The following is a 16,202-nucleotide window of genomic DNA, read 5'->3' on the forward strand; positions in this document are numbered from 1 at the left end:
TTCTGTTACTTCTAAAAGCATTAAAAACAAATCATTTTGGGTGCACAAACTTTTGCACTCGTCGTAGAAAAGTGTCATACACCGGCGTGCATGGGTATTAAATACAGTACATATGTGTGTGATATATCCATCTATATATGGGCGGGCACACACACACACACACACACACACACACACACACACACTGCATGTTTAGTTTTTGAGCGCTGACACTGAAGACAAGAGGAAAGATCTGATTTCTATCAGCTCTAATGTGCTGTTCCTCATCTCCTGACATCTCTCTCTCTCTCCATCTGTCTCACTCTATTTGTCTTCCCTCACTCTTTCATACTCCGTCTCTCTGACTTATCGTCCCTCTCTGTCGTTATGTCTGTTTCTATCTATCTATCTATCTATCTATCTATCTATCTATCTATCTATCTCTCTCTCTCTCTCTCTCTCACGCGGGTTCAGTATTAATGTTCAACAGTCAGACTGACTGAGGATAAGGACTCATTTATCACCATGTCCACACACACACACACACACACATTACACAGACACACACAGACATACACACACACATTACACAAACACAGACACACACACACATTACACAAACACAGACACACACATCACACAAACACACAGCGCTCTGAGTGTGTGCCCTTCCCCCGCACTCACACCCCTTTTTCTCTCTAAGCCTCATGACATGACATCATGCTGCAGTGCATTGTGGGACTGATTGTTCCTACAGTCTGTGTTTATACCATTACACTGCAGCTGGAAATCACGGTTTCATATTAATACCCTTGTTATCGTTTCTATAGCAACACAGGAACCTTCACGGAAGGAGTCTCCAGTGTCGGCGCTTAAAGCTGTTCGTTCCGGTTCAGAAATCAGACCCATCACCGGTTTTAGTGCAAACATCATTTACTCCAAAGAACAGAGCACTAAATATTACAGACCGCTCCTTTAAAGTTAGACGTAAACCTTAAAAGAGCAGTTTTACTTTAAATAAAGCTTCATTATGGACAGCAAGAGACACCAAATAAATGTGTTTAATCTGTATGTGATTGTGTTTTTATGACTGCACGCTGTGTACATGTTTGTGTGTGTGTTTAGACACTGAAACACACCACAGTCCTGCATTAACATTCCTGTTACACACCACAGCTCATTAACGTGCGTGTGTGTGAGAGAGAGAGAGAGAGAGAGAAAGAGGAAGAGAGAAAGAAAGAGAGGAGAGAGAGAGAGAGAGAGAGAGAAAGAGAGAGAGAGAGAGGGAGAAAGAGAGTAGAGAGAGAAAGAGAGAAGGGAACACACTACAGTACAGTACAGGAGGAACAGCAGGATTTCTGTATAGTGGTCGAACAGCGCCACCTACTGCTGTGTGTTTAAAGCACTCTGATTGGTTGTCAACAGGATTTTAGTAACATATATTTAATTAAAACTTAAGGAAAGAAGCAGCAGCTTTTAGTGATCATTAACGACTCAAATGATCATCACAGTTAAAATCTCTCTCTCTATTTATTCGTTCATTCATCATCAACTCCAGAGTTTAATACGAATGACTTATGACACTAAGCGTCACGGCTACTAAACCTACGTTTATAAATTAAACAAATAAAATTGTTTACAACTCAAATTCCTAAAGTGAAATAAAATTTTATTTGCTATATTAACGTTTATTTTAATCCGACTGGATTTTTTCTGACTCAAACACCTCTCAATTTTTTTTTACAAGAAAAAAAAAAAATACCAGTGGCTGCTTTTTTTTTTCTTTCTCCGTCTTCGTAAAACACACAGTTGGGTTCATCAGCAAACAAATACAATTAAGCTCTATTTATTTATTTATTTTTTTTCTTTAAAAAAAAAATTGCAGGGAAAAATTCTTACTTAAAAGAAGAAGAAGAAAAAAAAAAAGACATTAAGAAAAAAAAAATTAGACACAGTCATTTCTTTTTACTTTGCAGAGTCTCAATACTGGAACAGCCTTTTTAATGGTTATCATATTAATGGATTATCAAGTTATTTACACAAAAATTAAATGTCCCTCCAAAAGTCGAGGAGAAATCCGGAATGAGGCGAGGAAGAAAAAAAAAATAAATGAAAACCCAAAAAATCCAAAAGATGAACAGTACTTTTTTTTTTCTTCAGCTTTTTACAAAATACAGTTTAAATTTCTAGAAAGCAGGACATTTGATTCATTAGCCAAAACACGTGGAGAAGTAAACTGAAAAAAAAAGAAAAGGAGGAAAAGGGGGAAAAAAAACGAAACTGATTTAAATCGCTTTAAGCTCTTCTCTTTAAAGGACAGCATGATGAGAGGATAGGACGAAAGACAGAGGGGAAGGGAAAAAAATAATAATAAACGAAACACAGACACACACACCCCCCTCCGATATGACCATCTACAGCTCAGCTCTGTGGCAGGAAGTGGAAAAGCAGGAGACGTGGACTTCCTGTTTCTTTCCCAAGCACACTGGAGCTCTCTACAGTGGTTGAGTGGTTAAAAGAGCGCTCTTTGGCTTGTAAAATCAACACAGTGACGCATTCGCTTGTGAAACAAAAAAATGGACAGGAACTCGTGAGGGAACGAGAGGAAAAAAAAAAATGTTTAAAACGTACAATTAATTAAACCTGAACTCCGCACGCCGTGGTGTTTGGAGCGGCTCCCCGGAGACCAGGGAACGTTTTACACGCTGGTAAACAAACCGGTAACGTAATAAACACAATTACAAAAATATCTTTACACACGACTGACGACACGCCGGCGTCCTAAACTAAACTAAACTAAACTTAATTCTCATCTGAAGGAAACATGATGATCGATCCTTATAATTATATATAAACAATATATAATTATATATATAAATTTCAAAAAAAAAAAAAAAGAGAGAGAAGGACGTTTAAACATCAGAGCTTAACATAAGCATTGAACATTATAATGAAATTATCCACAGCGTGGCATCTGTAATAAATGTAGATAAACGCAGAAAGGAGAGAAAAAAAAAACGAGTGAATTTAAGAAGGAAAAATAAAAAAAAGTGTTGCATGAACGCGGGTGTGTTAATGAATTTTGTTAAAAGCTGGATAAATTAAGAACGTTATTATTTCACGAGAAGTCGTGGGAACTTCAGGTGCGTGTCAAGGCCACTGAGGAAACTGCCTCCATTTATTTTATTTATATAGATATATTTTTTTACAAAACTACCAGACTGTGAATAAAAGAAAAGAAAAAAAAAAATCAATCAACAATCATGTCGAGCTGCAGTGTGTCCATACAAAGAAAAGTGAGAGAGAGAGAGAGAGAGAGAGAGAAAACGAACAAGTTCACAAATTGGGGTGACGTTTCTGAACACTTTGAAAACTCTTCTTTTTAATGATTGGAGAGAAGGAAAAAAAAAAAGATCTACTGAAGAACTGGGTATCAGACTACAGGGTGGGGAGATTAATAATTACAAAAAAGGCAAAGAACCCAAAAAAAGACACTTTAAAAAAGACTGACTGTTGTGTAAATCAGTCCAAACTACAAGATGAAGGGAAAAAACCCAAAGAAAAAAGGAAACCAGGTGGCGAGGGTTGGGCTAATGATCCGAATATGCTGTACATCGGGGTGGAGTCCGCTAAACCCCCCACCCCCCTCGATCGTGATGGAATGGTCCGTCCGGCTGGCGTTGTTCTGCCCTCCTGGATTAGGGAACGCGTGGAGGAACCAGGAGAGGAGGAGGTGGAGGAGGTGGCGGACGCCGTGCTGGTGTACTTACTTATAGCCCTGCTGGTTCCAGGCCTGACCGTACACTCCGTACGCCGGCATCTGCCAGCCGTTAGGGACGTACTGCCCCATCTGCTGCCCGTTACCGTAAGACTGACCCCACTGTCCGTACGGCTGAGCCGCGTAGGCTGGGTTACTCTGCTGAGGTCAGAGAGAGTGTGTGAGCACGCAGAGAGAGAGAGAGAGACAGACAGAGAGAGAGAGAGAGCGAGAGCGAGAGAGCACAAGTGTGTGTGTGAGCAGAGAGAGAAAGAGAGAGAGAGAGCACAAGTGTGTGTGTGTGAGCAGAGAGAGAGAGAGACACAGACAGAGAGACACAGACAGAGAGAGAGAGAGAGAGAGACACAGAGAGAGAGAGAGAGCGCAAGTGTGAGTGTGTGAGCAGAGAGAGACACACAGACAGAGAGACACACAGACAGAGAGACACACAGACAGAGAGACACACAGACAGAGAGACACACAGACAGAGAGACACACAGACAGAGAGACACACAGACAGAGAGACACACAGACAGAGAGACACACAGACAGAGAGACACACAGACAGAGAGACACACAGACAGAGAGACACACAGACAGAGAGACACACAGACAGAGAGAGACACAGAGACACAGAGAGACACAGAGAGACACAGAGACACACAGAGACACACAGAGACACACAGAGACACACAGAGAGACACAGAGAGACACAGAGAGACACAGAGACACACAGAGAGACACAGAGAGACACACAGAGACACAGAGAGAGAGAGAGAGAGAGAGAGAGAGACAGAGACAGAGAGAGAGAGAGAGAAAGAGAGAGAGACAGAGAGAGAGACAGAGAGAGAGACAGAGAGACACAGACAGAGAGAGAGAGAGAGAGAGAGAGAGAGAGACAGAGAGACACAGACAGAGAGAGAGAGAGAGAGAGAGAGAGAGAGACAGAGAGACACAGACAGAGAGAGAGAGAGAGAGAGACAGAGAGAGAGAGAGAGACAGAGAGAGAGACAGAGAGAGAGAGAGAGAGAGACAGAGAGAGAGACAGAGAGAGAGAGAGAGTTAGTTCACTCAAAACAAATAAACATCAAGAAAATCTAGTTAACTGAATATTTAAACTGACTACAGACCTGAAGAAAGAAACAAGTTAAACCTTTTAAACCTCACAAAAGTCCTGATGTTTTAAAGAAACCAACATGAACCATATCTGATCTTTTTCTCCACTTTAACGCAAACAAACATAAAACATCCAAGTTAAAATATTGTAGGAAAAGAAAGTGTGTGTGTGCAGCCTGCTTTAGAGGTGAAGCTCTGTTGGTACCTGAGGCATGGCCATCTGCTGCATGGCCCTCATGTCGGCTGTTTCTTTACCCCAATAGCACTTGACGGTGTGGCCCTCGATGCACGTCCCGTTCACAGACACGATGGCGTGAGCGGCGCTCTCGTGAGAATCAAACCTGCGGGTGGAGACGAGGATTATTCAGTCAGTCAGTCAGTCAGTCACAGACACGACTCTCTATCAGGAAGCACAGACTACATCCGCAAGCTGGTTACACAACAACACAGCTGTGGTGATCTGTAGCTTCTCTCCTAAAGGCGCCGAATCGGTGCGGTGCTACGACACGTCTGTTCAACACACCTCACGAACGAGTAGCCTTTGTCTGGGAAAACCCTGATCTCCATGATCTGTCCGAACGGAGAGAAAGTCTGCCTCATCAGCTGATCTGCAGCAGAGGAACAGGAAGTGACGTCACGTCGGTTCAAGCTCATGGCACTCAAAACCTTCGTACAATTAGTTTACTACATTAAATAAATAAATAAATAAATAAACCCCACACACAATCGCCGAGACGTGAGAATAACGTGTTGTAGAAAATCCGTCGACGCTAAGACGCTATGATCAGAGCGCACACAAATATATATCGACTGTGACCGGAGACGAAGGAGCTCCACCCACCTGAGAGGCCGGAGGTGACCCCTCCACAGTACACGGTGCAGTTACTGGGGCTCGACTGGTTCAGCACCTCCTCGTAGGACAGGTGTTTGGTGTTGCCTGCTAACGGACACAGGAGAGGACGAGAGTGAGAGCAGAGCCGCTTGGGGATCAGGATTAATGAGGTGTAATGAAGGAAAAGTGTTTCACTGTCTACCGGACTGACTCTCGAGGTTGGATTTGGGAGCAGGAGGCTTCCTGGTGGCCCAGTTGGTTCTGATCTGCCTGCCCCCCAGCCACTGGCCGTTCATCTGCTGGATGGCGTTCTCCGCATCCTGTGGTAGGTGTTGTACAGATGTATAAACATTGTGTGTGTGTGTGTGTGTGTGTGTGTGTAATATTCACACAGACTCACGCTGACAGGTTCGTGATGCTTTCTACAATAACTTCTTACCCATTTATTAATGAAGGAGATAAAGCCATAGCCTTTGGACTTCCCAGTAGCCAGGTCTTTCACCACACGAGCATCGCTGAACACACACGTATTAGACACGTTTGTTCACACGTGATCGTCTCGTTGTTTTATACAGTAGCAAGAAAAAAAAAGTATGATGCTTTTATAGTGTAAAAGATAAATTAGCAAAACTTACGATATTTTTCCAAACGGAGCGAAAGCGGCTCTGACGTCCTCTGTGGAGATTTCTGGGCTCAGGTCACCGACGAAGACATGGAAGTGATCTGTGTGCACACACACACGCGCACGCACAAATTATATATAGTATACTAATTGGTTTCTATAGTAACAGCTTATTCACAGGGACTTTATGACAAATGCTGCCAATTTAATGCAGGGTTTGTACAACAAGCCCAAAGGTTAAGAGTCTGATTACAAAAGTTCCCGTCAGAGGCCTCAACACTCACTGCTTGTGTCTTTCTTCTGGCTGCTCGGCATGGAAGCCCAGTTCACCTTCATGTCCTGCAACACATGGGTTGGGGGGGGATTTGTAGAAAACGTTAAGTTCGTGAAAGCTCTAAATTACTTTGTGATATTAACACGAGTTTCCAAATGTAGGAACAGACTGTCGAAGGGATAAAAGTAAGCTTTATAAGCAAAGGACAAGGGAAAAAAAAAGCTCCTGAGCAAGAAATAAAATTCTAAATAATAATAAATAAAACAAATATATATTATATATATACATACACACACAGATATACATGTGGATTTCTACAGAGTAAAAGGGTTTAGTGACTTACAACAGAGAGAAATTAACGTGTTTTACTCCTCAAACGCTGCTTCATTACCAGCTGAGGATAAAATATTCACACTGAAGATATTTTGCTGAGGAATTAAAGAGACAAAGAAGAATGAGGCCTGGTGTGTGGTGTGGAGTGTGTGTGTGTGTGTGTGTGGTAGAGACAAATCGTGAGCTCAGGACTAAACACAGCATCAGGACGACAAAGTGGGTGAAGCAGATGTATAAACATCAAAAGGTTTCCACTGATAAAAGCTGAGGTGCCTTCTGTCAGAGGAACATTTACATCCTTTCCAACAACAGAACAAGTCCAAAACGTGTGTGTGTGTGTGTGTGTGTGTGTGTGTGTGTGTTCTCTTCGGAAAGACAGACTTGACCAGCACTTTTAATTAAAGCCAAGCACACAAACTGACCCCCCAACCGTTATCAGTAAAAGCTCAGTAACGAATCTGTGAAAACATCAGACACTGGATGGAAGGTCTGACCGAGTCTGTGTGCTCTGCACTTGTTCATATAGTTATATATGTTACACACATCAACTGTATCTTCATCAGCAGGATCAGAAGGTTTATTTTCTATCCCCCATTCATACCTTACTTACCTGATGTGCCCAGGAAAGGGGGTAAGAGAGGAAAGAAAAAGAACAACAATCAATCCGACGTGAATCCGAACCGTCTTGCGTATTACCTTTCCTAATATTTTCCGTCCGTTCATGGCAGCCAGGGCAGCAGCAGCATGCATATGCTCGAAGAACTCCACAAAGCAGTACGGATCGTTTCCTGCCGTCTGGAAGAAGAGGAGGGGAAAAAAAAAAAAATGAGAGAGAAATAAAAACTGATGCTGGGCCAGAAATCCTCCAACAACATCTGCTAAAGTGATCATGTGCTCTGCTGGAATTACAACTTTCACTCGAAAGGGCGCCATGTTTGCTTTCGTGTTTAACTCTTCTGGATAAAATCTGATGAGAAAACAACATGCAGAAACAAATACAAAAATAAAAAGCCCTTAAACAGCTCCTGGACTACCGCAGCAATCAGCGATGTGTATTGTATCTAACTCTATCTAGCATCGACGCTTCTACTCACATCAATGATCATTTTGCAGCTCTTGCAGGGTCCAATCTGAGTGAACACCTGCATGATCAGAGCCTCCGTCACATCCCGGGAGAGGTTTCCGACGTACCTACAGTTAATAAGAATAAGAGAGGTTACTGTGAGAAAATTTTTTAAGTTGTGCTTAAAGTGACTTGAACATGACATTTCCTTATAAACGAGGTGTTTTGAAACAGGAAGACAAGGCAGAGTGTTTTTAACTGACAGCCAATAGAGCTAGAGATCTGATACAGTTCGCTCCAATCAGACTACACAGTGTTCCACTGAGAACGAGCCCCGTGTTACACGTCGGTGAGTTTGTCGTATTCGGTTTTCTTTATTTCTCCTCGTGCATCGTAACCAAGTGTTCGCTCACTTCGAACCTGCAGCAGTGACGCACGTCTGAGAGAATGGACGAACTCCGTTGATCCATGAACTCCGTGGATGATTACAGGACGAATCGTTTACAACATGACTGTCGAGATGCTAATTTATCTTTTCAGTGCCAAATTGTTTGTCTAGCTTTGGAACAAGGCCGAGTATAAAAGAAGAACTTTAGGAACTGCAGTGATCTTTAGACCCATTTGTGTGTAATCAGAATATCTTCAGATCAAGTTCAGAAAGTTTCCTCCACCACCTCGGTTTATACAGGACAGGAAGAGAGATGGACGGCAGTGGGGTCGGGGCATTGGGGTAGGGGACAGTGGGGTAGTGGACAGTATGCGATGGGTACATTGGGGTAAGGGGCAGTAGACAGTGGGGACAGTGAGGTAGGGGACAGTAGGCAGTGGGGACAGTAGGCAGTGGGGACAGTAGGCAGTGGGGACAGTAGGCAGTGGGGACAGTGGGGTAGGGGACAGTAGGCAGTGGGGACAGTGGGGTAGGGGCAGTGGACATTGGGGTAGGGGCAGTGGACATTGGGGACAGTAGGCAGTGGGGACATTGGGGTAGGGGCAGTGGACATTGGGGTAGGGGCAGTGGACATTGGGGTAGGGGCAGTAGGCAGTGGACATTGGGGCAGTAGGCAGTGGGGACAGTGGGGTAGGGGCAGTAGACATTGGGGTAGGGGCAGTAGGCAGTGGGGAGGGGCAGTGGACATTGGGGCAGTAGGCAGTGGGGTAGGGGACAGTAGGCAGTGGGGACAGTGGGGTGGGGCAGTGGACATTGGGGCAGTAGGCAGTGAGGACAGTGGGGTAGGGGGCAGTGGGCGTCCCCCCACACACACACTACATCTACAAATATGCAGCCTACACCTTGCTTGTAAAATGAAAATACAGAATGAAGTAGAATTGATTTCTGTAAACAAATGAAAGTGTTGTACAGCAGTTAGACTGTTTCTAACTAAGCGGCTGTAGGTGATGTGTGTGTGTGTGTGTGTGTGTGTGTGTTTGTTTCTTCTGTCGCGTGAACATTACACTACGTCCTTTTTTAGACGTGTACCGTCCTGTTTGTGCTCAAATCCGACACAAAACGCCGTTTCCGACACCTCCTTCTAATCCCGTGAGGATTTTCTTCAGTCCGAGGGAACAGTGTGCAGTTCACGGTGTGTGTTTAAGGCTGAGATGGTTTGGTCCTCAGGCTCCAGGCCACCACACAGCCCTGTCTGCTGCTGCCACGTTTTCACCCGCTCACAGGCGGATAGTCACCGCCACCTCCACACGCTCCACCCCGACCACATCCTACCCCATCTACACCTTTACCCCATTATATAACCCCCAGAATCTTTATGTCCGCTCTTCTGAAAAGTAACATCTAAAAACCAGCGCTAATGAGACACAAACCGGATCTAGCCGGTTAGCTAACGGCATAAAAGCTAACGCTTAGCCGGCGAGACTTGTGTTAAAGTGAAGCTCGAACAAAACTAACACGAAGTTCACGTTAACACGTTATACTCGGTGTAATCGGTCGGTAACACGTGTGAACCGAGACAAAAAAAAACCCTCACTAGATGCTACGTTACATTCGCTCGGCTTCACAATGTTGACTGCTAACTTGTTAGCTAATTAGCTTGCTAGCTAGCTCGGTAGCTAAAAGCTAACTTTACACATGAAGCGGGGATCTTAAGATACACGGTCCCGATTTTACGGTCGATTCGTCGAGCGCTTTGTTCAACAGAGATCCTCGTTTTAACGCCTCGGCTTGCTAATAAATCTGCGGCACGCTGGCTAATGCTAATGCTAATGCTAACGCTAAGGATTCTCCGCTACAGCGTGACCGCTTAGCATGCTAGTCAGCTAGCAAGGAAGCTAGTTCACTTTTATGCTAATGAGCTCAATATACTTACAACGTCTTGGGCTGGTCATCATCCGCCATCATGGTGTCGAAAAGGTTCCAAACCTGCAGCTAAAAAGTTCTAAAGGTTTATTTTGAGGCCCGCGGCTGAGTTCAGTGACTTTAATCTACAAACTTTTGCTTTCCGTTAACGACAATTTACTGGAATAACTTCCTCTAACGTTACTCCAGGAACATCGTCATGACGTTGCAGTATTCGTTCTCGCGAGATTACGGAGATTACGCGAATCTCGATCTGTCGCCAACTAGCGGGCTGGAAGACGACGTGAAGTTAAACAAGACTGAGGTCTAAAGAATTCTACGCTGATCTCAGAGGAGATCGACAGATTTTGTGGTTTCGCTTCTTTCTGTTCGGAATCTAACACTTATACACGTGTAGACACACTAACTAAACCGCACGCGAGGTTATTAAGAGAATTACGTTACAAGCGAAAGTATGTGCACCCCTGACTATCACACGTGCTTCTTCCCCAAACTGTTACCGCTCAAATGATAACACACAAATGTATAGAATGTATTTGTAAATTTGTAGTGTTACAGTTTCTCTTTACTGAAACTAAGAGGTCCAAAGGTCCTGTGTAAAAAAAAACTGGCCTCAATGTCAAAGACTTCCTCACTCATCCCAGACTTCCTCACTCATCCCAGACTTCCTCACTAGTCTCAGAGTTCCTCACTCATCCCAGACTTCCTCACTAGTCTCAGAGTTCCTCACTCATCCCAGACTTCCTCACTAGTCTCAGAGTTCCTGTCACCCCAGACTTCTTCACTCACCCCAGACTTCCTCACTAGTCTCAGAGTTCCTCACTCATCCCAGACTTCCTCACTAGTCTCAGACTTCCTCACTCACCCCAGACTTCCTCACTCACCCCAGACTTCCTCACTCACCCCAGACTTCCTCACTAGTCTCAGTCTTCCTCACTCACCCCAGACTTCTTCACTCGCCCCAGACTTCCTCACTAGTCTCAGAGTTCCTCACTCATCCCAGACTTCCTCACTAGTCTCAGAGTTCCTCACTCATCCCAGACTTCCTCACTAGTCTCAGCCTTCCTCACTCATCCCAGACTTCCTCACTAGTCTCAGACTTCCTCACTCACCCCAGACTTCCTCACTCACCCCAGACTTCCTCACTAGTCTCAGACTTCCTCACTCACCCAAGACATCCTCACTCACCCCAGACTTACTCACCCCAGACTTCCTCACTCACCCCAGACATCCTCACTCACCCCAGACTTCCTCACTCATCCCAGACTTTCTAACTAGTCTCAGTCTTCCTCACTCACCCCAGACTTCTTCACTCACCCCAGACTTCCTCACTAGTCTCAGACTTCCTCACTCACCCAAGACATCCTCACTCACCTCAGACTTACTCACCCCAGACTTCCTCACTCACCCCAGACATCCTCACTCACCCCAGACTTCCTCACTCATCCCAGACTTTCTAACTAGTCTCAGTCTTCCTCACTCACCCCAGACTTCCTCACTCATCCCAGACTTCCTCACTAGTCTCAGACTTCCTCACTCATCCCAGACTTCCTCACTCATCCCAGACTTCCTCACTCATCCCAGACTTCCTCACTAGTCTCAGACTTCCTCACTCATCCCAGACTTCCTCACTCGCCCCAGACTCCCTCACTAGTCTCAGAGTTCCTTACTCATCCCAGACTTCCTTACTAGTCTCAGCCTTCCTCACTCATCCCAGACTTCCTCACTAGTCTCAGCCTTCCTCACTCATCCCAGACTTCCTCACTAGTCTCAGACTTCCTCACTCACCCCAGACTTCCTCACTCACCCCAGACTTCCTCACTAGTCTCAGACTTCCTCACTCACCCAAGACATCCTCACTCACCCCAGACTTACTCACCCCAGACTTCCTCACTCACCCCAGACATCCTCACTCACCCCAGACTTCCTCACTCATCCCAGACTTTCTAACTAGTCTCAGTCTTCCTCACTCACCCCAGACTTCTTCACTCACCCCAGACTTCCTCACTAGTCTCAGACTTCCTCACTCACCCAAGACATCCTCACTCACCTCAGACTTACTCACCCCAGACTTCCTCACTCACCCCAGACATCCTCACTCACCCCAGACTTCCTCACTCATCCCAGACTTTCTAACTAGTCTCAGTCTTCCTCACTCACCCCAGACTTCTTCACTCACCCCAGACTTCCTCACTAGTCTCAGACTTCCTCACTCACCCCAGACTTCCTCACTCATCCCAGACTTCCTCACTCATCCCAGACTTCCTCACTAGTCTCAGTCTTCCTCACTCACCCCAGACTTCTTCACTCGCCCCAGACTTCCTCACTAGTCTCAGAGTTCCTCACTCATCCCAGACTTCCTTACTAGTCTCAGCCTTCCTCACTCATCCCAGACTTCCTCACTAGTCTCAGCCTTCCTCACTCATCCCAGACTTCCTCACTAGTCTCAGACTTCCTCACTCACCCCAGACTTCCTCACTCACCCCAGACTTCCTCACTAGTCTCAGACTTCCTCACTCACCCAAGACATCCTCACTCACCCCAGACTTACTCACCCCAGACTTCCTCACTCACCCCAGACATCCTCACTCACCCCAGACTTCCTCACTCATCCCAGACTTTCTAACTAGTCTCAGTCTTCCTCACTCACCCCAGACTTCTTCACTCACCCCAGACTTCCTCACTAGTCTCAGACTTCCTCACTCACCCAAGACATCCTCACTCACCTCAGACTTACTCACCCCAGACTTCCTCACTCACCCCAGACATCCTCACTCACCCCAGACTTCCTCACTCATCCCAGACTTTCTAACTAGTCTCAGTCTTCCTCACTCACCCCAGACTTCTTCACTCACCCCAGACTTCCTCACTAGTCTCAGACTTCCTCACTCACCCCAGACTTCCTCACTCATCCCAGACTTCCTCACTCATCCCAGACTTCCTCACTAGTCTCAGACTTCCTCACTCGCCCCAGACTTTCTAACTAATCTCAGAGTTCCTCACTCACCCCAGACTTCCTCACTAGTCTCAGACTTCCTCACTCACCCCAGACTTCCTCACTAGTCTCAGACTTCCTCACTCACCCAAGACATCCTCACTCACCCCAGACTTACTCACTCACCCCAGACATCCTCACTCACCCCAGACTTCCTCACTCACCCCAGACATCCTCACTCACCCCAGACTTCCTCACTAGTCTCAGAGTTCCTCACTCACTCTAGACTCAGCTACTGGCTAACAAGCTAATGACTAAAGATGAAGTTCTTTATAATATATATATTGTAACATTTATAAATTGTTTATTAATAAACACGTTTTAATTTGATAAATTTTATTTGAAAATAAAAAATAAAGGGGGGGGGACTACAACTAATCACCGTAGAACAGACAACAGACTCAACCAATCGCACTTAAACAAGTCGTCCAATCCACGACGCAGAGGCCCCGGCAAAGGGGCGGGTCCAAGGGCGTGAGAGCGGCAGCAGGTTAGAACATGGCGGACAGAGGAGGGGGCGGGCGGCTGACTGCTGTAAAACGGAACAAATAGCGCTATTCAGTCCGTTTTAAATAACTATTATTTAGACAGGTTTGTAAATTAATACCGTGTTTATGTAATACGTGTTTCTGAGAAGCATTTTGTGTAATCTGTGTTTATTTCAGTGTAAAATCCGAGTCGTGCGTTTTGCCTGTTGACCAGCGTGCGGCTGTGTCCCAAATGGGTGGCTGTTGTTTACTGAGTGCACTTTATAGGCGCTACACCGTTATATGTGACGTGTATGTAGTGTACTTATATAGGGTTAGGGCGCGATTTGGGATGCGGCCCGAGATGCTGCTAGTCTCCTGCTAGTCTCCTGCTAGTCTCCTGCTAGTCTCCTGCTAGTCTCCTGCTAGTCTCGTATTAGTCTCCTGCTAGTCTCGTATTAGTCTCCTGCTAGTCTCGTATTAGTCTCCTGCTAGTCTCGTATTAGTCTCCTGCTAGTCTCGTATTAGTCTCCTGCTAGTCTCGTATTAGTCTCCTGCTAGTCTCGTATTAGTCTCCTGCTAGTCTCGTATTAGTCTCCTGCTAGTCTCGTATTAGTCTCGTATTAGTCTCCTGCTAGTCTCATGTTAGTCTCCTGCTAGTCTCATGTTAGTCTCCTGCTAGTCTCGTATTAGTCTCCTGCTAGTCTCGTATTAGTCTCCTGCTAGTCTCCTGCTAGGCTCATGTTAGCCTCTTGCTAGTCTCATGTTAGCCTCCTGCTAGTCTCATGTTAGCCTCCTGCTAGCCTCCTGCTAGTCTCCTGCTAGTCTCATGTTAGAGACATTAATTAAATTAACATAGTGTTTTTGCTTGGTTAGATTTAATATAGCAGCGATTAACATAAACGTTTTATTGATGTAAAAGGTGTATTTGTAGTAATTTGTAGTAATTTGTAGTAATTTAAATATTTTCCAGGGAGACGAATGATGTATAAGGAATAAAAATGTAAAAGTATAATTTTTATTTTATAATTTATTTTATTTACTTTGGCGATCTATATCTTAAAAAATAAATAAAAAGTAAACCTTGATGTTGATGTATATAACACGTAAAGCTTTCTGACAGTAGAGATGTTCGTATGAGTGTTTTAATGGACGTCTCTGTAACACGATGATTCTCCTGTGTTTATTTCTCTCCTCAGGGACCGTTGCTCTGGAGGATGGACCGTGTTTAGATGTGGGCAAAGGTTTAAGCTGAATGCATTGTGATTTCCAATAATTGAGACAGTGATTTGTAAAAAGCTGTCTACATTAATGAAAAGAACAATGTAGTCGGCTTAGCGTGCTCAAGCAACCGAGTGTTTACGTCCTTCTGGGGTTTTTAGCTGTATATTTGGGCTTTGATCAGATTCCAGCACTTAATTAGACGTATTTCTTCTAAGCAGGGTTAGTTGTATGTATTAACATATATATATATATATATATGATATCTTGTTAATTGGATGATGGATGTTGGTGAGTTTGTGCCTCCTCTCCCTCTGGAGCCTCCTGATGATGAAATGTCAGGAAGCCGTAAATGTAAAGCTCCTCCACCACCTCCCCTGCAAACGTCCAGTGACGCCGAGGAAATGGACGTTAGCTCCGGCGGTGATGGACCCTCGCTCGTGCTAGCCGAGGACGCCGACGTCAAGGGCTCAGCGTCTTTTAGCGGTCGTGCGTTACACGGTGACTCGTGCCCAGGCACCGGGCGTCACGCCCCACCCGTCACCTCCTTTCTCCCCGACCTTAAGCTTCTCCGAGACGTTAAGATCAGCGTCAGCTTCGGAGGAGATGGCGGCTGCAGCAGCAACAGCGGCAAGGGCAAAGACAGAAAAGTGTTATACACAGGGCAGGGTCAGATAGACGAGCAGCAGCTAGAGAACGGGAAGGCACAGGGTGGGGCAGGAGAGGGAACGGGGCAGGGAGACTCGAGCATAGAACCCGAGGCTGAACAGGAGAACAAGGTGGAGTTTGCGGTGCTCGACGAGCTGGAGGATTACAGCGAGAACTTCCTGGAGGCTGAGGACGGAGAGGAGAGCGAGTACACGTCCGAGATGATCGTCCAGCAGCAGCAGGCCAATGATGAGGACCACAGTTACTCCTACGAGGTACACGAGACCGCTCGCTGTGTTTTACGCTGTCACAGGAGGATGCGAAATGACAGGCATGATTAACAGTCTAACTGTCTACTACAGTGAAAGTTTGCTCGTGTGGGTTTTTATTTATTTATTTATTTTTGCACTTGTCTGTAACCGCTTGTCTCTTCCAGGACGACTTTGACAACGATGTAGATGCGCTGTTAGAGGAAGGCATGCCGGTGCCCAAGAAGATGCGTCTGGCCGAGGACAAATATGCAGCCGACAGCGATCACCAGTCCGACACGGAGCAGGGTGTCCAGCCCATGATTACTAAAATTA

The 16,202-nt window shown here is 45.4% G+C and overlaps 2 protein-coding genes across 7 annotated transcripts in view; one reads left to right on the forward strand and one right to left on the reverse strand.

Annotated features, from left to right (window-relative positions):
• Positions 1 to 1,924: 1,924 nt before the first annotated feature.
• On the reverse strand, positions 1,925 to 10,505 carry tia1l (cytotoxic granule-associated RNA binding protein 1, like). 6 transcript variants are annotated; one of them, XM_060883085.1, is made up of 11 exons: positions 10,298 to 10,505; positions 8,008 to 8,104; positions 7,610 to 7,708; positions 6,591 to 6,645; positions 6,320 to 6,407; positions 6,124 to 6,199; positions 5,896 to 6,004; positions 5,694 to 5,792; positions 5,376 to 5,460; positions 5,058 to 5,193; positions 1,925 to 3,895 (listed from the first exon to the last, which is right to left on the reverse strand). In XM_060883085.1, exons 1-11 carry the CDS (start codon positions 10,327 to 10,329, stop codon positions 3,746 to 3,748), a joined length of 1,026 nt encoding a protein of 341 aa, XP_060739068.1. In that variant the 5' UTR covers positions 10,330 to 10,505; the 3' UTR covers positions 1,925 to 3,745. The 6 variants fall into 6 exon arrangements, with proteins under 6 accessions (XP_060739068.1, XP_060739065.1, XP_060739067.1 ...); XM_060883082.1 differs by having other exon boundaries at positions 5,887 to 6,004; positions 10,298 to 10,504; XM_060883084.1 differs by having other exon boundaries at positions 1,925 to 3,898; positions 5,694 to 5,789; positions 10,298 to 10,503.
• A 3,227-nt stretch (positions 10,506 to 13,732) lies between these two features.
• Positions 13,733 to 16,202, forward strand: part of dgcr8 (DGCR8 microprocessor complex subunit) — a 10,968-nt gene continuing 8,498 nt past the window's right edge. The window contains exons 1-3 of the mRNA XM_060883630.1: positions 13,733 to 13,873; positions 14,949 to 15,893; positions 16,055 to 16,202. The exon at positions 16,055 to 16,202 is cut by the window's right edge and continues 15 nt beyond it. Of these exons, the coding sequence (XP_060739613.1) occupies positions 15,249 to 15,893; positions 16,055 to 16,202 (793 nt within the window). The 5' untranslated portion in view covers positions 13,733 to 13,873; positions 14,949 to 15,248. The remainder of the gene's footprint in view (positions 13,874 to 14,948; positions 15,894 to 16,054) is intronic.

The sequence above is a fragment of the Tachysurus vachellii genome, chromosome 12 (genome assembly GCF_030014155.1).
Source record: "Tachysurus vachellii isolate PV-2020 chromosome 12, HZAU_Pvac_v1, whole genome shotgun sequence".
Classification (NCBI taxonomy): domain Eukaryota; kingdom Metazoa; phylum Chordata; class Actinopteri; order Siluriformes; family Bagridae; genus Tachysurus; species Tachysurus vachellii.